The 27,103-nt window shown below is 36.8% G+C and overlaps 1 protein-coding gene across 2 annotated transcripts in view; it reads right to left on the minus strand.

Moving 5' to 3' along the window:
• The window catches only part of LOC123535370 (ABC-type oligopeptide transporter ABCB9-like), a 36,540-nt gene extending 14,521 nt beyond the window's left edge, over positions 1–22,019 (minus strand). The window contains exons 1-7 of one of the 2 annotated variants that reach the window (XM_045318006.2): positions 21,889–22,019; positions 16,326–16,593; positions 14,181–14,736; positions 12,151–12,261; positions 10,284–10,398; positions 8,706–8,836; positions 4,215–4,420 (exon numbers count right to left, since the gene is read on the minus strand). In XM_045318006.2, the coding sequence (XP_045173941.2) occupies positions 4,215–4,420; positions 8,706–8,836; positions 10,284–10,398; positions 12,151–12,261; positions 14,181–14,712 (1,095 nt within the window). In that variant the 5' untranslated portion in view covers positions 14,713–14,736; positions 16,326–16,593; positions 21,889–22,019. Of the gene's footprint in view, positions 1–4,214; positions 4,421–7,167; positions 7,299–8,705; positions 8,837–10,283; positions 10,399–12,150; positions 12,262–14,180; positions 15,466–16,325; positions 16,594–21,888 lie in introns of those variants that run through there. The other variant, XM_045318002.2, reaches the window with a different exon arrangement.
• Between the last annotated feature and the right edge of the window lie 5,084 nt (positions 22,020–27,103).

The following is a 27,103-nucleotide window of genomic DNA, read 5'->3' on the forward strand; positions in this document are numbered from 1 at the left end:
TCAACCAACACCTTCACTATCAGCCAACACCTTCACTATCAGCCAACACCTTCACTATCAACCAACACCTTCACCATCAGCCAACACCTTCACTATCAGCCAACATCTTCACTATCAACCAACATCTTCACTATCAACCAACACCTTCACTATCAGCCAACATCTTCACTATCAACCAACATCTTCATTATCAACCAACACCTTCACAATCAACCAACACCTTCACTATCAACCAACATCTTCCAGGGTTTTCCCGGACGCAGGTTTTCTGCGTCTCTGACGCGCTTTTACTGCTTTGAACTCGCATCTTTTAGTGCCTCAGCGTCCCACTGGACCCGCAAAATCGGTCACGAAACTCCTTTGCACTGAAGCCTCCTTTGCGCAGATACCCATGTAAAATGCGCAGTTTTTTACCACCGGGACCATCACGGAATCGTGGGTGCTCATTATACACAGGTATAGACGATTTTCCAACTTCAAAACAAGTTTTGTTATCGATGTTCGCCATTTTGGTAAAGGGAACCTACTCTCCCCGCTAACTGTCACCGCTAAAATCTAAGATTGCCGTTACGTTCCGTAACAGATCGAATGGTTTATTTTTTTATTAAACAACATTAATTTCATATAAATTTTAAGTATTTTGATAAAAAAATATTAATAAATCACAGAAATTATGATACTAATTAAGGATCAATATTATCTTTAACCGAGATAAAACTGTGAACAACATAATTGACACGAGGTGACACGTTAATTGCCGGTAATTACTGGCTATTTAATCATAACAAAAAGACTATCACACCTTTTGTAATCAGTCTGAATTGAGAAGCTCATGCCATTTGAAAGATACCATTCCGAAATATTGAATCAACTGCTGTCTAAATTAACAAGAGCACCGCCTTGCGGGTGCTGACGCTCATCTGATTTTTTTTGTATAATAGAAATATTGTCCTACCCATGATTTTCTAAGTCTAAAAAGGGCCATCACTCTTGCAAAAAGCAGGATAGAGTTATGTTTCTTGATGTACAGTGTCCACTTATGATGGTGAAAAACTGTTGCAAGTTTTAAAGCAATAGCTTTGATAGTTTATGAGAAAAGTTGACTTAAACATAATATTCAACCAAGAAAATGATTTTTCTAAGTCCAAAAAGGGCAATAATTATTGCAAAAAGCAGGATGGAGTTATGTTGCTTGCTGTACAGGGTCAGCTTATGATGGTGAACAAGAGTTGCAAGTTTTAAAGCAATAGCTTCGATAGTTTAAGAGAAAAAGTTGACCTAAACATAAAACTTAACCAAGAAATCTGATATTTTCTAAGTCCAAAAGGGGCCATAAATCTTGCAAAAAGCAGGATGGAGTTATGTTTCTTGCTGTACAGGGTCAGCTTATGATGGTGAGCAAGTGTTGCAAGTTTTAAAGGAATAGCTTTGATAGTTTAGGATAAAAGCTGACCTAAACATAAAACTTAACCAAGAAAACTGATTTTCTAAGTCCAAAAGGGGCAATAATTCTTGCAAAAAGCAAGATGGAGTTATGTTTCTTGATGTACAGGGTCTGCTTATGATGTTGAACAAGTATTCCAAGTTTCAAAGCAATAGCTTTGATAGTTTAGGAGAAAAGTTGACCTAAACATAAAACTTAACCAAGAAATCTGATATTTTCTAAGTACAAAAGGGGCCATAAATCTTGCAAAAAGCAAGATAGAGTTATGTTTCTTGCTATACAGGGTCAGCTTATGATGGTGAACAAGTATTCCAAGTTTTAAAGCAATAGCTTTGATAGTTTAGGAGAAAAGCTGACCTAAACATAAAACTTAACCAGGCAACGCCGACGCAGACGCCGACGCCGACGCCGACAACCGCTCAAGTGATGACAATAACTCATCATTTTTTTTCAAAAAATCAGATGAGCTAAAAAGATACAATTAAGTTCATTCGGTTTTGGGGTAAATTTTTATAGTAATAATGTCCATTTTCAAGATCAATACTTTGTGGACCCCCAAAAATTATTAGGGACCCTTAAATTAGCAGCCATGGGAGTCCATCCCAAATAAAAAACCCGAGGGAAAACCCTGATCTTCATTATCAACCAACATCTTCACAATCAACCAACATCTTCACTATCAGCCAACATCTTCACTATCAACCAACATCTTCACTATCAACCAACACCTTCACTATCAGCCAACATCTTCACTATCAACCAACACCTTCACAATCAGCCAACATCTTCACAATCAGCCAACACCTTCACTATCAGCCAACACCTTCACAATCAGCCAACATCTTCACTATCAGCCAACATCTTCACTATCAACCAACATCTTCATTATCAACCAACACCTTCACAATCAGCCAACACCTTCACTATCAGCCAACATCTTCACTATCAACCAACATCTTCATTATCAACCAACACCTTCACAATCAACCAACACCTTCACAATCAACCAACACCTTCACTATCAACCAACATCTTCACTATCAGCCAACACCTTCACTATCAACCAACACCTTCACTATCAGCCAACATCTTCACTATCAACCAACATCTTCATTATCAACCAACACCTTCACAATCAACCAACACCTTCACTATCAGCCAACATCTTCACTATCAACCAACATCTTCATTATCAACCAACACCTTCACAATCAACCAACACCTTCACAATAAACCAACATCTTCACTATCAGCCAACACCTTCACTATCAGCCAACACCTTCACAATCAGCCAACACCTTCACTATCAGCCAACACCTTCACTATCAGCCAACACCTTCACTATCAGCCAACACATTCACTATCAGCCAACACCTTCACTATCAGCCAACATCTTCACTATCAGCCAACACCTTCACTATCAGCCAACACCTTCCCGATCAGCAAACACCTTCACGATCAGCCAACACGTTCACCATCAGCCAACACCTTCACAATCAGCCAACACCTTCACAATCAGCCAACACTTTCACCATCAGCCAACATCTTCACAATCAGCCAATACTTTCACAATCAGCCAACACCTTCACAATCAGGCAACACCTTAACAATTAGCCAACATTTTCACCATCAGCCAACATCTTCACAATCAGCCAACACCTTCACTATCAACCAACACCTTCACAATCAGCCAACATCTTCACTATCAGCCAATATTTTCACCATTAGCCAACATCTTCACAATCAGCCAACACCTTCACTATCAACCAACACCTTCACATTCAGCCAATACTTTCACCATCAACCAACACCTTCACAATCAGCCAACACCTTCACAATCAACCAACACCTTCACTATCAGCCATCACCTTCACAATCAACCAACACCTTCTCTATCAGCCAACACCTTCACTATAAGCCATCACCTTCACAATCAGCCAACACCTTCACAATCAACCAACACCTTCACTATCAGCCATCACCTTCACAATCAGCCAACACCTTCACTATCAGCCAACACCTTCACAATCAACCAACACCTTCACTATCAGCCATCACCTTCACTATCAACCAACACCTTCACTATCAGCCAACACCTTCACAATCAACCAACACCTTCACTATCAGCCATCACCTTCACAGTCAACTAACATCTTCTCTATCAGCCAACACCTTCACTATCAGCCAACACTTTCACCATCAGCCAACACCTGCACCATCAGCCAACACCTTCACAATCAACCAACACCTTCATTATCAGCCAGCCAACACTTTCACTATCAGCCAATAACTTCACTTTCAGCCATCAGCCTCACTATTAGGCAACACCTTCACTATCAGCAAACACCTCCCTATCAGTCAATACCTTCACTATCAGCCAATACATACAGTATCAGCCATCAGCCTAACTGTCAGCTAACACCTTCACCATCAGCTTACATCTTCACTATCAGCTGACATAGTCAACACCATTCTTACGGCCAATGCCTTCACAACTGCTGACACCTTTACTATCAGCTGACACACTTTCACTGTCAGTCAACACCTTTCTTACGGCCAACACCTTCACAATGGCTGATGTGGCTGATCCCTTCACTAAAGGGCTGACACCTTCACTATCATCAAACACTTATGCCGTTACCTAACACCTTCACAATCAGTCAACAACTTTCTTATGGCCAATACTTCCACAATGGCTGACATTTTCACTATCAACTGACATTTTTCTAATCAGATGACACCTTCACTATCATTATTCACTAGCACTTACCTTGTAATATTTCCCATAAATTTTCGATACAGCTAGCATACAGGGTAGGCCAATGAACGTAACAACAGTCAGTCGCCATGACAATTTGAACATAAAGAAGAGTACACCTAAAGCTTTTATGAGGCTCCGTAAAAATATGTTCACATTGAGACCCAGTGTATCGCTCATCGTTGTTGTATCTGATGTTAACCTGGATGTTATATCACCTGTAAGGTATAAAGATAGGACTGTTACGTTTAGTCAACAATTTCCATCAAATTAATTATAATTCAATCTATATACTGATTTACAGCAATGATACTAATACAATATCAAACACTTCTGCCAGATCAAATTCAAAATTTAAATCCACCCAAAAAGGGTTTCCTACCTACCTACCCTATTTATTTTGGGCATGTTACTGCAAACAAACAAATTTTTTAAAGGTCTTATGGGAAATAAGAGAGAAAAAATATCACTTTTTTGATATAACAGTTAAGTAAAACTATTCAAAATTCTTGTCTGAATTGAGCTGCCCTGACGAGGTATGAACATGAGCTGAGAAATACAAACTGTAATAATTTTGATAATTTGATTTTTCATCTGTAATTCACAGAAAATAATTCATGCTCATCAAAATAATTCTGATTACCTCCCCCTTAAGCAAATCTTTTCAAACTCTTGAACAATTTCTGACAAAGAAATCACAACAAATCTCCATTTTCTTTCTTGTTTCAAACATAGAAGAGAGTGCATTATGGTACTTTAAAACTATATAACATTTTGCAAATTAATTTCATGTCAATTAGTTAGTAAGCTTGAACCAAAGGCCATTTTTAAAACATGAGGACCATGATGGTCTTGAATCGCTCACCTGTCCCCACATGACCCAGTTTTGAACTGAGTATGACATCGTTTTTTTCTATTATTTGACATAGTGACCTAGTTTTTGAGCTCATGTGACCCAGTTTTGAACTTGACCTAGATATCATCAAGATAAAAATTCTGACCAATTTTCATGAAGATCCATTGGAAAATATAGCCTCTAGAGAGGTCACAAGGTTTTTCTATTATTTGACCTAATGATCTAGTTTTTGAAGGCATGTGACCCAGTTTTGAACCTGACCTAGGTATCATCAAGGTGAACATTCTCACCAATTTTCATGAAGATCTCATGAAAAATATGGCCTCTAGAGAGGTCACAAGGTCTTTCTATTTTTATACCTACTGACCTAGTTTTTGACTGCACATTAACCCAGTTTCGAACTTTACCTAGATATCATCAAGTTGAACATTCAGACCAATTTTCATGAAGATCCATTGAAAAGTATGGCCTCTAAAGAGGTCACAAAGTTTTTCTATTTTTAGACCTACTGACCTAGTTTTTGACCGCAGTTCAGTTTTGAACCTGACCTAGATATCATCAAGGTGAACATTCTGACTAACTTTCATGAAGATCCATTGAAAAGTATGGCCTCCAGAAAGGACACAAAGTTTTTCTATTTTTAGACCTACTGACCTAGTTTTTGATGGCACGTGACCCAGTTTCGAACTTTACCTAGATATCATTAAGGTGAACATTCTGACTAACTTTCATGAAGGTCCATTGAAAAGTATGGCCTCTAGAGAGGTCACAAGGTTTTTCTATTTTTAGACCTACTGACCTAGTTTTGGACCGCACATGACCCACTTCCGAACTTGACCTAGATATCATCAAGATGAACATTCTGACCAACTTTCATAAAGATCCAATGGAAAATGTGACCTCTAGAGTGGTCACAAGCAAAAGTTTACGGACGCACGGACACATGCACAGACAACGGACGCTGGGCGATCACAAAAGCTCACCTTGTCACTTTGTGACATGTGAGCTAAAACACAATTTACAATGTTTAATACATTTAAAGCAGACTTCAATTTTCTAAAGTTAAAGTTAATAAGTGATATTAAGGTGAAGCAGGAAATTGTGTTAGGGAGATCTAACCAGAAGGTAACTTCTATTTATGGACATTTATTACCAAAAGATAAAACATTAATCAGGTATTGTAAATATAGAAGCTGCCACTCAAAGCATCAAATTCATCATTTACCGACATTTACAGATAAAAAGCAATCTGACCAAAAGGACAGAGTGAGAAAAAGCAAAAAGAATAGATAGAGAGAACTTTTTTCTTGCATGCCAGACTGTGGATTTTCTCTTGCTTTTCCAGTGCTAGAAAATCTCATCTTACACCCAGGGGTGTTAGATGACTCACAAGCTATAATTTATGAATGAATGCGTAAATTCATATGCTAATATAACAAAATAGCGCCTTTAAGAAAAACCTTCGTTTTTCTTTATATCTTTTACAAATTGAAGAATAAGGCATGCAAGAAAAAGAATCTATCTCTAGTCTAAGGTACAGATGGAAGAATCTGGCTCTCGGGTAACTGTTTTGCTGTAACTTGACTGAGTCTCCTTACCGACTAAACTGTTACCCTCGAGCCAGATATTCCCATCCACACCTTCAACCAGTGAAAGGTTCTTATAAGATGCAGACATGTCCGTCTAAGCTAGCCTAGCTCTATGCAAATAGACAGTCTGGTTCTTTAACTCTATTATGCTGGAAGTGATTGGTTCTGCCTTTGCGACCAGTGCAGATCATGATCAGCCTGCATATTTGTATTCAACCAGTCTTTTTGCTAAGCACCCCTTTTAACAGTTAAGTGTACTGTCCAAACTGGAAGATGGATAAGTTCATAATAGAAATTTAGCAAGGTAAGGGTTAAAATGCCAAGCATGTAGGACCCATACATAATGTACCAAGCCGGCTTTCCTGTGGAAAAACCAGTACTGGCTTCTTAGTTAGTAGGGAGACACTCAACAATACCTCAGAAAATTCCGTGCCTGGACCTACAGTCAAGCATTTTACTGCTAGGCCACCTAGCATCTATAGTGTAACATGCAACTTTTCTGTGCACAGCAATATCAAACCTGTTTGTACAGTGTCAAAGAATCCCACTTCTTGTTTCAATAGAGACATAAACAGAGCTTTTCTAATTCTGATGTTGAACCTATCTGAAGCTATTGTAAAACAACCACCTCTTATGCCTGCCGCAAGTGCACTGAAACAGGGGAATATTAAACTCTACCAAAATGTTTGTTAATATATGCAGGTACAGTCAAACCTGTATCAAAGACCACCTAACAATACAGACCACCTCAGAATAAAGACCACCTCTGAATTATATAAAAGACCATCTCCAAATAACAACCGCCTTTTAATTAAGACCACAACCATTGAAGATTGCTTAAAAGATATTAATTTTTATATCTTAAATGACCTACAAGTAGTACAACTTTACATATTATACCAGAGAAATACAAGACAAATAGTTAAAACTACATGACTGTATAAAAAATATGTTTAGATTTTTCAAATGTGGTCTTTATATTTAGGTTTTACTGTACCTTGCAATGCAGTCCAAGACATTCATTTACTTTCATACCAGCAGTCCTATATATACAGTGGGTTTTCGGATATTTGCACAACCTATTTCCCAGGACGAAATATTCATATAACAGGAGTGTACTGGTTATTAAGGTTTCTGATCTTGTTTCAAAAACATTTCCAAAGTTTTTGTTTTGTATATTAAACAAATGACACTTCAGTCCCTTGTATGCCAGAATGAAATATTTGTCCATTATTAGAGATAAGACATGAGCCGCACCATGGGAAAACCAACATAGTGGCTTTGTGACCAGCATGGATCCAGACCAGCCTGCGCATCTGCGCAGTCTGGTCAGGATCCATGCTGTTCACTAACGGTTTCTCTAATTGCAGTAGGCTTTTAAAGCGAACAGCATGGATCCTGACCAGACTGCGCGGATGCGCAGGCTGGTCTGGATCCATGCTGGCCGCAAACCCACTATGTTGGTTTTCTCATGGCACGGCTCACATAAAGATTTCAATAAACAGACATACAGTACAGATTGTATTACAGTCAAATTCTGAAATTTTGTGGTCACAAAATTTGGCGGTTCTGGTCAAAATGACTATTTTGTGAAGAACATTAAATGAATGTAAACTGTACTTGTTCATTTGGGTTTGGGTAAAATCCATGAAAATAAGTCCCTTTATGATTAGTTATGATTTTTCATTCTACAGATATTGCACTTAATGCTTTCTGCAATTTGCTTTTGAACTGAATTATTTTTTTTTTCAGGATATGCTTCATGAATGACTGCTGTGTTGAAAATAAATGAAATTCTTGTGACTTAGATCTAGGGTAAAAATAAACACAACGAACCATTCAGAATTATGCACCTTTGATAACATGGCCATTTTACTAATACTAATGAGCACCATTTAGGAATTTGATATTTATTATGTTGTTTTTTTTAATATTTTGGTTTATACTATCAAAATTATCAAATAGCATATTTTTCAGAAACGCACTGGCTTTAAATAATGTGGCAACATTTTATCAAAGATGCAAAATTCCATAACCATCATCCTGAAATTATCTGACCTGTTTGAACAGTATCAAAAAATCCCACTTCTTGATTAACAATGGAAGAAAATAGTGCATTTCTGATTCTCAGATTGAGTCTCCGATTGGCCATAAACATACAGCCTCCTCGCAGTCCTGCTGTTATTGCGCTGTAAATGTATAAATTTCATGATTCTTTAGATCGAAAGTTGTTAAAAGCCAAACATTTGTAGTATTGGCCAATCTGAGGCAAACTGTAATTATTGGTTTCAAAATTGTTTCACCAATTCTAATTAACCTTTAGCCTGCTGGCGGCAATTGGTTTTGCCTTTGCGACTAGTGCAGACCAAGATCAGCCTGCACATCCGCACAGTCTGATCATGGTCTGCACTGTTCGCTATTTAGTCAGTAAATTTTCAGTGAACACCCTTCGAATAATAAATGGCATTGCCCAAATTGAATGATGGACCAGTCCATTTTAGAAATTCAGCAAGCTAAAGGTTAAGTGTCTAATTTTGCCGAAAACAAAAGACAGGGTCCTAAATGCAGTCTGTGCTATGAGTTCAATGAAGAACCATCAGTCTACATTACAGTAATTCACTAATTTGCTGATCCATTTGCAAGCTCAAATGATTACTATTTTACTGTCGGTAAAATAGTAATCGTTCTGAGTTTGCAAATGGATCAGCAAAATGCCTGAATCTTCTAAGTTTCTGAGCAATTTAAACATAGAAACAAGGAGCTGCGTTCAATAAACGCTTGATGCCCCCAGTGGCATCCTTGTCAATACAAAGCAACCTAAGTCCAAAACAAGGTCAAGGTCAGCTGATGTTTGAAGATGAGGAATGGTCACAGGTTACATCTGTATTAGTATCAATTAATTCTTGTAAGCGGTATTGATGCTAGACGAAATGGTCCCATTTGGATAACCAAGAGATGGCCCATATAAAGCAACCTAAGTCCAAAATGAGGTTAAGGTCAAGGTCAAACTAAGGTCAGGTGATGTCTGAAGATGAGGAATGGTCACAGGTTACATCTGCATTAGTATAAAGTAATTCTAGTAAGGGGTATTGATGCTAGACGAAACGGTCCTATTTGGTTAACTCGTACGGATGGACGCACGAACAAACGGACGGACAGGACAATCACTATATGCCTCCCGCATCAGTAGACGCCGGGGACATAATTATAAGAAAAATGTCTGCGGACCATAAGAAAAGCCTCTGTGTTCCAGCTACTGATGCTTCAGCAAATGCCGTTTCATTATAACAACGGACGCCTGTTTATACTCTCCCTAAAAACTTTTACGCCAAAATTTGTGTTCAAACAACACTTTTATTCCAACATTTTCATGTGGGGAAGTAAGTTTATTGTAGTTAAGAAGCTAGAGCTTGTCAAAAATCTTAGTTTATGACAGAATTTAATTTAGCTTTTTATATATTTCATGTTAAAATAACTGTAATACAAATTTACCAAATACTATAAAATCTGCAGAATCTGTTGGATGCCCTCAGCCTAACCGCTGAAGCACAAAATGATTCCTCGGGAGGAGACAGATGTAATTAACAGGAAACATGAGGTTTTATGCACATATTTATATAAAAGTGTACTGCTCACCTTCCCACTGATATCAGAGCCATTACAATGATAGCCTTTGTAAATTCCTTCTGTGACTTGTCTATAACAATCCCATCTACAACCTTTCCTGTGTAAAATGGTATAAATATCTCACCTGAAATGAAACAATAAAATGAGCCGTGCCATGAGAAAACCAACATAGTGGGTTTGTGACCAGCATGGATCAAGACCAGCCTGCGCATCCGCGCAGTCTGGTCAGGCTCCATGCTGTTCGCTGTCAAAGCCTATTGCAATTAGAGAAACTGTTAGCGAACAGCATGGATCCTGACCAGACTGCGCGGATGCGCAGGCTGGTCTGGATCCATGCTGGTCGCAAACCCACTATGTTGGTTTTCCCATGGCGCGGCTCAAATATGCTTTTATTCCTTATAATTTAAATGCCCTGTTTCTAAAGGGTTAAAACACTGAGCTCCTAAAACATGGATGAACTAAAAATTTATGCTGATATTTTTAAGTTTGTTTTCTTAGTCCATTTCATAATCTTGGAAGGCTTAGACTTCATTCATCATGTGACAAATCAAATTTATTTTCACCTCATATACAGGGGCAGATTCAGACTGACTGTCAGGGTGCAATTTGTAAAGAGGTCAGCTTGTTTGACCCATGAAAAGCAGAAGTTAAAAGAAAAGATAATGGTATCACCCATTGAAATACTGAAGACAGCTTTAGAGAGACAGATGTGGAACTACATATAAGAAGTAGTATGATTAAACTGGGTGTGAGCCATGGAGGACGTGCTCTCAAAGATCACAACTGCTGAACGAAACCGGTCAGGGATGATGACCAGAGAGCAAGTCTTCCATGACTCACATCCAGCCAAACCATACTGGAAGTAATACCACTTGGGGCCTGGGGACATGCTTCACAGCAACTCCAACTAAGAATCCCACATCTGGGAGTAACTCAAGCATCGGCAATAGTCTAAGCAACCCTAAACATGCCTCTTTAGCCCTGCCAGCACAATAGTTACCGTGAGCAATAACAATATAGTGCCACAGAACAGAGAATAAAACTGAAACAACTCCAAAGATGAGAATACCTTTAGACATATCCAGTAGATGGATGTCTCTCTACAAAGAAGCAATATAGATCTCTGTAAATATGTACAGTCTCAAGGCACTGAAGACTACATACTAACACATACTACTGATCATCTAAACTACAAGGGTCTTCTACTGATCACAGGTACCGGTAATCATACGATGCAGTCCACGACACTAGGTCCAAATATTCTTAGGTTATTAATGTCAGAAACTGTTTTTAGACTCAAAGTTATTGTGACCTTGACCTTTGAATAACAATCATTAAATTATAGAGAAATCTTTACTTTCCATTAAGTTCAATGGCTGTACACCTAAGCAATCTCTGGTTCTACATCAGAAGCTGTTTTGAGTCTCAAGGCCACTGTGGTGTTGACCTTTGACCTTCTGAGCTCTTCAACTACAAGTCTCCTGACATGTAACAATGCCATGGCTTGATGGCTTTAAGCCCCAAGTTACTAACCCTAAACAGTCTTTAGTCCCAGTCACTTAGATCTTGACCTTTGACCTATTGACCATCAAAACTTTTGGGGTCATCTACATTTAATAACGTCTTGAAGGTTAATACCCTGGCATTAATTTTCTTCAGTCATTCAATTGAAACCATTTTCAGTCTTAGTCACAGGGACTTTGTCAACTGACATACAGTTCCCAATAAACACTGGTCCTCTACTTGCAACAAATGAAGTTTGAAATCCAGAGGCCCAAGTGATCTCTAGTTATCTATCTAAAACTGTTTTCAGCCCCAGGGTCATGACATACTAATCCTCAAAACTTTAGCTGCAGATAAAGTGTAGAACACTTACCAGTAGCAGACAGTGTTAGAAATAAGAACCCTGCTGAAATAAACATCCAATCTGGCTTGGAAAATGAAAACAGTCGTAGAATTGTACTTTTTGCATCACTTTTCTTTTTATCTGAAAAAACATTGTTAAACAAGAGGACCATGATGGTCCTGAATCGCTCACCTGTCTCCACATGACCAAATTTCCATGAAGATCCATTGAAAAATATGGCTTCTAGAGAGGTCACAAAGTTTTTCTATTATTTGACCTAATAACCTAGTTTTTGAAGGCACATGACCCAGTTTTGAACTTGACCTAGATACTATCAAGGTGAATATTCTCACCAATTTTCATGAAGATCTCATGAAGAGTATGGCCTCTAGAGAGGTCACAAGGTCTTTCTATTTTTATACCTACTGACCTAGTTTTGACCACACATGACCCAGTTTCAAAATTTATCTAGATATCATCAAGGTGAACATTCAGACAAATTTTCATGAAGATCCATTGAAAAATATGGCCTCTAGAGAGGTCAAAAGGTTTTCCTATTTTTAGACCTACTGACCTAGTTTTTGACCGCAGTTGACCCAGTTTCGAACTTGACCTAGATATCATCAAGATGAATATTCAGACCAACTTTTATACAGATCCCATGAAAAATATGGCCTCTAGAGAGGTCCCAAGGTTTTTTTATTATTTGACCTACTGACCTAGTTTTTGACCGCAGTTGACCAAGTTTCGAACCTGATTTAGATATCATCAAGGTGAACATTGACCAATTTTCATGAAGATCTATTGAAAAGTATGGCCTCTAGAGAGGTCACAAGGTTTTTCTATCTTTAGACCTACTGACCTAGTTTTTGACCGCAGTTGACCCAGTTTCGAATTTGACCTAGATATCATCAAGATAAACATTCAGACCAACTTTCATACAGATCCCATGAAAAATATGGCCTCTAGAGAGGTCACAAGGTTTTTCTATTATTTGACCTACTGACCTAGTTTTTGATGGCACGTGACCCAGTTTCGAAACGGACCTAGATATCATCAAGGTGAACATTCTGACCAATTTTCATGAAGATCCATTGAAAAGTACGGCCTCTAGAGAGATCACAAGGTTTTTCTATTTTTAGACCTACTGACCTAGTTTTTGACCGCAGTTGACCTAGTTTCGAATCTAACCTAGATATTATTAAGATGAACATTCAAACCAACTTTCATACAGATCCCATGAAAAATATGGCCTCTAGAGAGGTTACAAGATTTTTCTATTATCTGACCTACTGACCTAGTTTTTGACGGCACGTGACCCAGTTTCAAACTTGACCTAGATATCATCAAGTTAAACATTCTGACCAATTTTCATGAAGATCCATTGAAAAGTATGGCCTCTAGAGAGGTCACAAAGTTTTTCCATTTTTTTGACCTACTGACCTAGTTTTTTACCGCACGTGACCCAGTTTCGACCTTGGCCTAGATATCATCAAGATGAACATCCTGACCAACTTTCATAAAGATCCCATGAAAAATGTGACCTCTAGAGTGGTCACAAACAAAAGTTTACGGACGCCACACGATCACAAAAGCTCACCTGTCAAAAAGTCAAGAAAGGTGTTTTCATTAAAATATTATTTCATTTATAACAATAATCACTAGAACCACTGAATCAACTTATTCACAATTACTTAAAATTAAATGATAATAAATCAATAAGGATTATATAAACTTTTATGTAAACAGTATGATTTATATAAATTTTCAACCTTTTCTGCTATGAGCCGCGCCATGAGAAAACCAACATAGTGGCTTTGTGACCAGCATGGATCCAGACCAGTCTGCGCATCCACACAGTCTGGTCAGGATCCATGCTGTTCACTAACAGTTTCTCTGATTGTAATAGGCTTTGAAAGCGAACAGCATGGATCCTGACCAGACTGTGCAGATGCGCAGGCCAGTCTGGATCCATGCTGGTCACAAAGTCACTGTGTTGGTTTTCTCATGGCGCGGCTCATATCTTGTTTTACTCAGCTCTGAAAACACATATATTTTACCTTTGTCTTTTTCTAGTTTATTTTCTTCTTTCTTATCTCCAAGCAGGGCTTCTGATTCCGCAGGATCTCCATCACAATTTATCTTCAAAACTGGTGGTTCGACGACAGTTATATTTCCCAGAATTCTCCACTGAAGCACTAACAATACTGAGCTAACAAGTGTCCATGTGAAAAGGCTCCAAAACCAGACGTTATTCAAAAGCTGTGAATGTTCTGATACCGATAGAAGCTTTATCAGCGTAAACATCACACATATTCCCGCTAAAAATACTGAAATAGTTCTCGTTGATTTTACCCGATTTATTCCTATTTCTCGTCCTAACAAAATGCCCAAGACTAATCCAAGACTCACGGAACATCTCAAAACACAAAGTATCCATAGATCAAACACTGAACTTGTGAAAGAATAGCGGAAGAAAGCCCCCTTGAATGTCTGATGAAATTTACGTCCTTGACAATAGAACACTGTAGTCAATACTACATCAATTAAAGACACCACACTTACAAACAGAAGCACAATTATTCTCCTCATTTTTAAGTACGCTTTCAAATATCACTAAAAAAATGAACAAATCCTGGTAAAAGTCTGCGTCTTTAAAATACAATGTACATTTACACAATGTAAGAAATTTAAGGCTCTAATCTATTTAATGAGATAGTACTTTCATGAATACTACAAAATCAGGTAACTGTTGAGTTTGTGTGGTAGATAAATTGTTCATTAAATCTTGAAGCTTAAATCTATTAAATGAGGAAATACTTTCACCAACATCTTAAGTACATGTATATATAACATACAGACAAGGTAATTAATGAGCCATTTCATAATAGAAAGCTGTGTATTTCACAATATCCTGAAATTTATCACAAAAATAATTGCACAACTAAGAAAATAAAACAGAGACCTTGAAAATTAAAGTGACGTTAAGCAAACTGTGAACACAGTTTACAACAAGCAAAGATGCAAAAGGCAAAAAAGTTTTTTTACACAGATTAAATAAATACTTCAAGTGAATAACTCTAACTAGTATTTCCACTTTATCAAACAACTGGGCCGTTTGTGCTGGCTAATAGTTGAGAAAAATTCATGAATGGCAGTAAAGTTTTAGAAATAATCAAACAGATTTACGGTAATCTGAAATTACTGGCACAGTTTTTCTTAAATTTTAACAAACATACTACAAGTTGGAAAAAACTTCATTTTTTTTATAAACAGAACATTGGAAAAACAGTATAGAATTAACAGAAAAATAAAACATAAAAGTCTCAAAGAAAAAAAGAACTTAAAATTCTATTTAAAAAAACAACAACAAAAAACCCATTTATAAATCTAAAACCAAAAATAATAACTATAAATTATCCCATGTATAGTTTCATTACACTGTGTAAATAACTTAACAAAAATGAGTATTATGCAAATTTTAAACTTTATTTCTTTCTTTCAGTAATTACAAAGTACGTCCATATTAGGTAAAATGATATATTATATATTAAAAAAACAAAGTGGTTCAATGCTTGATTAGTGTATCAGATTTATACATTACCCGGTATCTAAATTTAACAAAAATGTAATGGTAACAAAACACACAAAATCTGTGTCCCAGAGAAATTTGTTCAAGTATTTTCTTCTTTGAAAGGATGCAGACTTAAACCCAGGAAGTTATTTTACAGCCTATAATATACATGTATGAGCGTCCTTTGCCTTACTTGAAAGACTATCAGGCCCGCAAAATCTGACCTACATGTAGCTTTACAAACCAAAAAGATGCGTAATTATACAATTTGGTTGCAACGTGGAAAAAAATTCACATATTACAGTTTAAATAACTAAAGTATTTTGATGTAAAACAGGGTTAATTGTCAATTCAAAATGGATTTGATGAATCAGATCTGTTTTGTAGAATGTTATATAACAAACTTAGTGTATTTGGTAAGTAGCTTTCAGTGAGAAATCTCATGCTGGTCTTAAATGCACTTAAAAAATTAACAAACCAGTCAAAAATGCTCACCATCTTGGGATTCTTTTTTCTTTGAAGGTGTATGTTTTTCTAATCTCAGTGTGGCAAACATTACCTGTTTTAAAAAGTTTCATTGATAGGAAAAAAAAAACGTTCATAAAATACGTAATTATGCTCTTCTGCTCACTATGTTCCGGCAACAATAAAATCGGGAAAGTTTCCTCTATTCGACGTGTCCTCCATCTTTTAATTCAATTCTTCGGGACAAGTACACAGCACCACAAATGGAGGCGACAACGATAAAGAAGGCGAAGATGTAAAACGACTCCTCATCAAAAATATCAGTAAAGGACGGGATGTGCTGTGACAATTTTGACACAATTTTATGTTTGTGTGAATCCTTCGGTAGCATCTTGATTGTCTTGGTGAAACAAGTCGAACAAGTTATAACATGTCTGAAAATATACGAATACATCCAAGGTCATTCACAAGTTTCATCCGAACTGCTTAACCCTTAGCCTGCTGGCGGCAAGTGATTCAGCCTTTGCGACCAGTGCAGACCAAGATCAGCCTGCACATCCGTGCAGTCTGATCATGGTCTGCACTGTTCGCTATTCAGTTAGTAAATTTTCAGTGAACACCCCTTTGAATAATAAATGGTATTGCCCAAATTGAATGATAGACCAGTCCATTTTAGAAATTTAGCAGGCTAAGGGTTAAATTCGCCTTAGTGTTGCTTTAAAAGTGTATACAATTTTGTGTAGTGTTACATATGCTCTTATTTCAATTTTGTACTGTCTAAATATGATTACAAGAGCACCACAATGCAGACTAATATACGCACTAAGGTATGACCCTTGACCCCTAGCCATCCAGCCATCCAAAATATGTGCTTTGCACGTTGTCTCGATGTGGTGAACATTTGTGCCAAGTTTCTTTAAAATCCTTCATGCTGTTCAAGAGTTACAGAGCGGACACGAAACAAAGTCATAAAGGCTTTGACCATTAAGTGTGACCTTGACCTTGAAGTGAACCGTCCAGAACATGTGGTGAACATTTGTGAAATCCTTCAAGGGGTTCAAGAGTTACAAAGCGGACTCGAAATTGCAAACTGACAGATGGATGGAAGAACGTCTTTACAAATGGATACTTATGTAGCTACCCTTTCGTTCTCTCTATTATTCTTTTAGCCGCTTAAGAGAAAAAACAGCCACATAAGAGCTTATGGAATGAATGACATCAAACAAAAACAAGAGCTGTCCGTAAGACAGCCAAGCTCGACTATTCGAAATATTGTCACAGAAGCAGGAAATTATTACCCAAAATGTTAAATATCAAAAGAGTTTTAAGTTCGAAACGGGACATAATTTGACCAAAATGCATATCAGAGTTATGGGACTTGATGCTATCAACTAGTTTAATAACCCTGAAGAAACATGTTAAGTTTCAATTCCACATCTGCATTAGTTTTGGAGATAGTAACTTGCATGTAAAACTTTAACCAGAATTTTCTAAGTCCAAAAGGGGGCATAATTTGCTCAAAATACATGTTAAGAGTTATGGAACTTGACCCAGTGAGGTTGGTAACTGACCTAGAAAAAGAATAAATAAGTTTCAAAGCTATATGCCTTTTGGTAATAGCTGTAGGTACTTGCACGCAAAACTTTAACCAGGATTTTCTAAGTCCAAAAGGGGGCATAATTTGCCCAAAATACATGTCAGAGTTATGGGACTTGATTCTATCAACTAGTTTTATAACCCCAAAGACACATGTGAAGTTTCAATTTAATATCTGCATTAGTTTTGGAGATAGTAACTTGCATGTAAAACTTTAACCAGGATTTTCTAAGTCCAAAACAGGGCATAATTTGCTCAAAATACATGTCAGAGTTATGGGACTTGACCCAGTGAGATAGGTAATTGATCTAGAAAAAGAAAAAATAAGTTTCAAATCAATATGCCTTTTAGTAATAGCTGTATGTACTTGCACGCAAAACTTTAACCAGAATTTTCTAAGTCTGAAAGGGGGCATAATTTGGCCAAAATACATGTCAAAGTTATGGGACTTGACCCAGTGAGGTAGATAATTGATCTAGAAAAAGAAAAAATAAGTTTCAAATCTATATGCCTTTTAGTAATAGCTGTATGTACTTGCACGCAAAACTTTAACCAAAATTTTCTAAGTACAAAAGGGGGCATAATTTGCCCAAAATGAAGGTCAGAGTTATGGGACTTGGTGCTATCAACTAGTTTTATAACCCCGAAGACACATGTTAAGTTTCAATTCAATATCTGCATTAGTTTTGGAGATAGTAACTTGCATGTAAAACTTTAACCAGAATTTTCTAAGTCCAAAAGGGGGCATAATTTGCTCAAAATACATGTTAGAGTTATGGAACTTGACCCAGTGAGGTTGGTAATTGACCTAGAAAAAGAATAAATAAGTTTCAAAGCTATATGACTTTAAATGATAGCTGTATGTACTTGCATGCAAAAACTTAACCAAGGTGTGATGCCGACGCCAGGGTGAGTAGAATAGCTAGACTATTCTTCGAATAGTCGAGCTAATTACAGTCACCTATTGTTCCTTTAGCCATCTAAATATCCAAATGTTAGCATGGACAGACACCAAGGGAGTCCCCGGGGTATAACATAATACGTCCCTTCGGGCGTATAAAAACAATATTCATATCTAATGGAATCAGTGACGCAGTGGTTAGCAGGTTGGACTACAACGCCAGCAGTCCAGGTTCGATTCCCGGTCGTGGCTGATATCCCGCTGGCTGATTTACTTAAACTGGTACTGTTTTCAGCAGTGTAGACCTAGACTGGATGCTGGGGAGGTAAATATGACACCTGCCGTAGGCTTGGCTGGAAATTAGTTGTTCCATCCATTCCAGGCGGGGACTTTCCTTGACTACCCACATCAAACAAGAAACTTTATCTTTATATATATCATGAAAATAATGCTGCGAGCAAGTACAGTCAAACTTCCATTGCTTGAACTCGACGGGACTAGTAAATTTTAATCCAGTTATCAGTAGTTCCCACCATCAAACAATGTACAGTATACAGGGATTTTGCCAGGACCTGATGATGAGTTTGCGGGAACAAAGTTTGACTGTAACAAGTAAATGATTTGTAGGGTTCTTGCCAGGATATTTTTGCATGTTGGGTGTGACATGCCTTCAGGCTTTGGGCTGTATATTCGACATCCCTTACTATTTCTGCCATCCCTTAAAGGTGGTCAATCACATCTGAGCAACATTTTCTGACATTTTTCAGTTTTCACATATTCTGTTAGAGATTTATTTAAGAAACAAAAAGGCCCATTACATAGAGATAGATCCCTATTGGAAAAGTGTATTTTATTATTTTTTATGAACCCTGACTTGTTACTAATAATACTAAGGCTCACACATTTATATATAACCAATATATTCTTTTGTGAAATGCAGGGATCGAATTTAACGGTCGCTAACTCGCAAAATTCGAGTAAGAATAAAAAAAATGCGAGTAGAAAATCATGGCACTCGAATATTTTTGCGATCACGTTCGAAAATCGGGGAATTCGCTCAAACTGTCCTTTTCTCTTTAAAAACTCCTTTCGGGCAGTTAATTTACCGATAATCACGTGACTGCTTCTAGACGCTTGTCGCTTTATACAAAAGTAATTATCGGATATGTAAGTAAGCGTCTAGGCAATATTTGTTTTCATTTTGGACGTCTGTAATTTGCAAAGTTCTGTGAAAATGGAGAGGAAATAACATGTTTCTTGGTGCAAAAAAGCCCGCGGAGCTCGAAAATGTTGCAACACTACCAACAGTGACCTGAGAAAAACTTAAAAGATCAACGTCAAGCCAAAAGTCCAAAGAATCATTGAGTACTTTGGTTTGTATCGTACTTACAAAACCAGAAAGTCCCAAGCCTGTCCGAACCGTGAACTTTTATATGAAACCAAACAACAACAAAACAACTTGAATTTAGCACGTAAACAGCTTTTAAATAATTGCTAGTTGAACCCATCATTTTGCTAGTGGAAAAAAATGGCACTAGCAAAAATTTGCTAGTTGGAAAAAAAGTTAAATTCGATCCCTGAAATGTGACCAGTTTGTTTAGGTCTCAGACCTGCTTCGTTAAAAAATATGATGCAGTATATATATGACAAAATAACAATATTAACTTTTAACCTGCTTGCAGCAAGCGATTTTGCCTTTGCGACCAGACCAGTGCAGATCTAGATCACTATTTGGTCACTAAATTTTCAAATAATAAGCGGTACTGCCCAAATTGAATGATAGATCAATCCATTTTAGGAATTTAGCAGGCTAAAGGTTAAAAGACCTGAATGCTTGGATCAGTACAAATATATGTAGGATACTTCAAGACATATGCCTGACAGCCTACCATAACACAGAAGGACATAAAACATTTTGACAACTTGAGCTGTCAGAGGACAGCAATGGTTGACTATCTGACTATTCAACAACCTTGTCAACTGAATGAATATTAAAGTAAAAAAAGAGGTATAATTTTGTAAAATTGTATAACAGGGTTATGGAATCTGTACAATGCATATCATCTCATGACAATGGACAACTGTGTGAAGTTTCAATCCATTCTCATTAGCATGATTAGTGGGTACTGAGAGTCTGAGATACCAGCTTACATACAAAAACTTAACCAAAATTTGCTAAGTCAAAAAAGAAACATAATTTTGCAAAAATGCAAAGAAGAGTTATAAATGTAACATGTGCATTACAATTTACATGTCAGATCATGACAGTGAACAAGTGCTGAACTTTCAATCCATTTCCATTAGTGGGTACTGAGATACCAGCTTACATACAAAAACTTAACAAAAAAACGCTAAGTCGAAAAAGGGGCATAATTCTGTAAACATGCAAAGTAGGGTTATGGAACCTGTGCACTGCATGTCAGATCATGACAGTGAACAAGTGTGTGAAGTTTCAATCCATTCCCATTGGTGGGTACTGATATACTAGCTTACATATAAAACCTTAACCAAAAATTTCTAAGTCGAAAAAGGCAAAATACTGTTATGGAACCTGTGCAATGTAAGAATCAGTTTATCACAGTGAATAAGTGTGTGAAGTTTCCCACAAGCGGTTACTGAGATACCAGCATACAAGAACTTTTAAACCAAATTGGGACGCGGACGCCTGGGTGAATCAAAAAGCTCTGCCTATTCTTTGAATAGTTGAGCTAAAACATAAAAATTTTACACTTGGGGCACTGCTTATTTTCAACAAAGCAACATGGCTTGAAGGAATTTGGTAGGTCACTCAAAGAACATTGATGTCAAATTATTTTGTATTGGACCAGCAACTGTATGATATCCAAGTCACGTGGGTTGACCCTAATATATACTGTTCGGCAAAAACTTAGGATGATGATTAATATATCACTTAATGAAGCAAATTTAACTTAATGTTTTTGTTTATGCTTTTTCTCTGAAGAAAATTTCCCAATTTACCACATCTCCCATAAAGTTTTCAAGTTTGCCTTCATAAAAAGTCCATAGGTATGCATGTCTGTGCAATTATCCGATTATCATTTAAACAGAAAACAACAAAAATTAATATAAGTATGATCAAATGATAAAACATCCAATAAAATTAATTTAAATTATGCCTGTCCGAAATAAAAACAGCCGAAATCTTAACGTTTAAGCGTGGAAAACATGTCTTATCTGAATACTTGTATATTTATCATGATCATAAACTTACACTTATCTAATCTAGTTATTTTGTGATTGAAAACGAAAGAATTTTGTAATCAAACAAATATCGACTGGTAGATTTGCGTGACGTTTCCACAAATTATTGTTGGTCCTGCCGGTTCAGTATAACATATTCTCAGATATCGCTGTCGTCTCTATCTATCTACTTCTACTTCTACGGGTTACTCCCCAAAAATCAACGAATATTATGACTGGGAGGTGCTAGTCAGGGAAACAGTGTTAGTCTAAAATAAAATAGTTAAGTGCATTAGTTAAAAGATAATAAGATAAAAAGAAGAGCGCAACATCTATATTAAAATTAAAATGGAGATAATGCACTAGAGATATTGACCGTCGCCAGCCCCTCTGTAAAGATATTGAGGTTGGGACTGGCTTGGATGTGACTTGGGAGAGTATTCCAGTAGCGGATAGCTCTAGGGAAGAAAGAGTTGAGATGGTACTGTGTTCGAGACTGGGCCGTTATGAGGAAATTCAGGTTTCTAGTGTGAGTCAGGTGATAATGATCAACAAAAACTAGCTTGTGTTGTATTTTATAAAGGAATATTACTAAGTTATAGACCCTTCTTTGATATAATGTTTTCCAGTGTAGTTCTTCTAACATCTGAGTAACACTGCTCGTGAAGTCATAATTGTTACAGACGTACATGGCCGCAGCTCTCTGTACACTTTCTACCTTATGGGCAAGATGTTTCTGCCAGGGGTGCCAAACAATTGAACAATATTCCACCTGGAGTCTGGCATAAGTTGTGTAGGCAGCCTCCTTAACCTTTTTGTTTGTTGTTTTGATGTTACGTTTAATAAACCTGAGTGAATTGTTTGCTTTGGAGGTGATGTTATCTATATGCTGTGTCCAGTTTAAATCTTTTGAAATGGTAACCACAAGGTATTTTGCTGAGTCAGTTGTTTTGAGTGTTGTGTTGTGCAAGGTATAAGGGAATATTATCAGTTGTTTTTTCCTAGTTATTCGAAGGACCTCACACTTGTCATGATTAACTTGCTTGAAACTCCATAGCCCAGTCTCGCTCCCAGTCTTCTAGTTTGTAAATATTATTTTGTAGGGTCTGTACGTCGGCCTGTGAGCTGATTGTTAAGTATATCATGGTATCATCAGCAAATAGGCGGGCCTTGCTCTTGATGGATTCAGGAAGATCATTGATATAGGTTAAGAAGAGACAAGGACCAATAACCGAGCCCTGTGGAACACCTGATAGTACTGAGAGTTCCTGAGATAAGTGACCATCTACCGCAACTCCTTGAGAGCGGTTATGTAGGAATGAACTTATCCAATTGACAGTTTCTAAATGAACACCATATCTATGAAGTTTATGGATAAGCTTATGGTGGTCTACTTTGTCGAATGCTTTTGAAAAATCCATGACTGTCACGTCTGTTTGTTGACCTTTTCCTAGCCTGTCAAATACTTCTTGTGTAAACTGACTAGCTGTGTATCACAGCTGCGTTTTTACCTAAATCCATGTTGGAAGGGACTGAGAATGTCATTGCTACCAAAGTAGTTCATCAAGCTGGAGCCTATTATATCTTCCATGAGTTTGGAAGTAATACAGGTCAGTGAGATTGGCCTGTAATTGTTGGGCTTTGACTTTGGGCCTTTCTTATAGACAGGGGCTATTGTTGCCTTTTTGCAATCCTGAGGGACAATACCAGTGCAAAGAGAAAACTTGAAAACTTCGCAGAGGATGGGAGCAATTTCAGAGTGCAGTTTTTTGAGGACTCTTGGTGAAATTTTATCAGGGCCATTTGCTTTATTTGGCGAGAGACTACATAGTAACTTATCTATTCCTTCGACAGTAATAGTAACAGGGAGCATGTGACCTTTTGGTGGGTTTACCAGACTTGTACAAAGCTGTTTCAATGATAGAGGTTGTGGACGAGAAAAGACAGATTCAAACTGTCTGTTTAGGACATTAGATTTATCAGTGGGGTCTGTGTAAGTAACTCCCTCTGACTTTAGAGGTGAAACTCCACAGTTTTCAGTTTTGTTATGTTTAACAAAGCTGTAGAATTTCTTATTTCGGCCTGGCTGTGAGTCTCCTTCAAATATGACTGTTTCTAAGTATGACCAGTAAGAACTGCGAATTTGTTTTTGGATAGATGCTTTATGTTATGTGATTGTATTTGTATAGCGTCGTGCTATTTATATCGCGGGAAATCGCACATACAATAAGAATATCGAGCTTATAAAAACAATAATGAATATACAACAACAATAACGTCTTTTACAATAAGAATATCGAACATACAATAAGAATAACGACATATAGAATACCAATGGTAACACTTAGAATATGAATGATACGACATTGAATAACAATATCAAAGATACAATAAGAATAACGAAAAATAGGATAACAATAATGACTTTTATCATAAGAATATCGAACATACAATAAGAATAACGACATATACAATAACAATGGTAAGACTTAGAATATGAATGACACGACATTGAATAATACATGTAATATCAAAGATACAATAACAATAACGAAACATAGAATAACAATAATGACTTTTACCATAAGAATATCGAACATACCATAAGAATAACGACACATACAATAACAATAGCAAATTTTAGAATACGAATGACACGACATTGAATAACAATAACAAACATACAATAATAAAAACATACATATATAATTTAGCAACGTTTGACATGCCATAGTCAGCTTGATTTTAATTCTTAATTTTGGTGTAAAGTTTGTCCTGTCGTCGAATAAGTCTGACTATATTAGGCATACTACAGGGGAGGTCTTGCCTGGTTTTGGTAGTTTTAGATCTTATGTGGGCTGAGCACAGGCTGTTCATTTACTTTTTAAACTCCCCTTTCCGGATATGTGCAGTCAGTGTCAGAGAAAGATTTTTACAAAAGTATTGACAGTGAGATGTCAAAGTCAGAACGTGAGACTGAAAACAGTTAAAAGTGTTAGATATACAGACAAGAGTAGTAAAATCAGGTTATTTAAAACACACACTCTGCTACAACTATTCAAGCGTCGGCAGAAGAACAATTTCAGATGGGAGGTTAATCTATAGGATGAGAGTCCTTGAAAAGAAAAAAACACACGAAAATTTGAAGTAATTAGAAACTGTATGGATTTGTTCATAAGCCAGGGTGTCTGTGTGACGAGTCAGTCTCCGGCGTTCTTCAAAATATGCCGGGACATGAATAGCTGCTAGGGAATACAATTTTGTAAAACACTATTATTAGTTTTGCATCAGTTCGTCTATTTTCCAAAGATCTTAAACCGAGAGAATTTTGCATATCTCAGATACTGTCATATGTGGAATAGCTGTTGTGTATCCATCTGAAGTTGCTCTTTTTTGTACCATTTCTATTTGACATTGATATCAAATTTAGTGTAGGGTGACCAGACTGAAGATGATTATCTTTTCTACCTGAGGTCTGACAATATTAAGAGTTTATAATGCTGTTTCTTTAACCTTTTTGTTTTTAGTTTAGATGTTACGTTTTATAAGTCTCAAACATTCCCACATTAATTGGTGGTAATAATACTAACAACAATAAATTCATTTTTAAAGAGTGTAAAACGCACCATGTTCTATACATAACATACGCATTTTTTTTTCAATGAGACCCTCTAACAAACAGAAAACACACAAATCAAGGTTTCACAGAAATTAAATTTGACACGGTCGGATCATTTTTTTTTCTACAATGTAAATTATGATTTAACTCCGGTTTTTTTTTCAGAAGTTCAGAATATACTTAGAAACTTCGACAAATAAAAAAGATATTGTCGTGTGCTTGATATTTCGCTTAGACTAATTTGAAAAAAAAAATGGATCTCACAAAAGTTTTCCTAATGGGAGTCTATGGGGAAATCACACTTTTGATGCTATTTTGGGAAAAGAAATTTTTCTGCACTGTAGAATTTAATTAAACTAAAGTCTTCTCACTGTGATAAATAAACAAATAGTCTATAATACAGTGAATTAAATGTATAGTTTCGTGTGTTTCTTTTGAGGTATTTTTTTTTTTTTTTGCATTATTATAGACATTCGCTCATCTCCAATAAATTTAAGACATTATTTGGAATTATTTGGCGTGTCAAACTTTTTGATATCATATCTTATCTTTAGAAATATAGCAACGTAGCAGTTGTAATACATTTACTCACGGGTTGCTGTTAATTCATGATTCCGTATGACAGGTCCAGGCTTTAACCTATGTAGTACGGATAAATTACGTTACGCCATCACTTCCGTGCAGAACTACCTTAAATAGAATAAACACCTGTATACATAGTGAATCTCTTCACTGTATATTAATTAAAAGAAAGTGTTTAAGTAAGTATTTAAATGAAATTATTGTGATAGCATTTCTAATTGAGTAGAGGGACGCACATATCTTTGCAAATTCGTACAGACAGAAAAAGTAAACGAACGGACGAACGTTAAAGAAGATTAATTTTAGCTGGAAGGTGCTGTATATCAAAAGTCGTTTCAGAATATGGTGGCTGATTTGTGATATTCGTTATTTCTTTCTGTCGCGGCGGCAAAACGACAAAAGTCGTTATGGCGCTATCCGCCGATCGTCGTTGTTATGGCGCCCCACCGAACGGACTCGCCCGGCAATATGTCTTTCAACGACCTTGGAAATGTTTGATGATATGGATATGAGTCTGTAATAGTTCGTTTCCTACTTTGAACTAGATTTAAAAATAGGAAATACTTCAGTTTCTTTAAGCTGATATGAAAAAAGCCCATACTGAATACTGCTAGCTATTTATGATGTTATAAATATTGCAACAGTTACAGTGTCACAGCAAAGTTTGATAACCAGATCAATACCATCTGCGCTGGTAGCCTTTGTATGAAAGATGGGTACACATTTTTTCTGGATGGTATATGTTTAAATATGGTATACCTGTTTTTTCTACTTGTTTTGCACTTTGACTATAAATAAACGGATTCCAAAGGGAAAAAAAACCCTCAAGTATTAAATCTTTTGAGACAATGTTTTAGAATGTTGTTATAACACGTCTTCTTAACAAAAATAAAATTTCAGGCTTAGGCGGGCACTGGTAGAACTACCGGAATTCAGTAAGCCAACTGGATGGCTTCCTCATATGAAGAATTCTACACCCCTAGCGACTGACGCTTCAAACTCACACTGATGAGGGGCTTTGAATGTTTAGTGAAGGGCCAGTGAT

The sequence above is a fragment of the Mercenaria mercenaria genome, chromosome 12, assembly GCF_021730395.1.
Source record: "Mercenaria mercenaria strain notata chromosome 12, MADL_Memer_1, whole genome shotgun sequence".
NCBI lineage: Eukaryota > Metazoa > Mollusca > Bivalvia > Venerida > Veneridae > Mercenaria > Mercenaria mercenaria.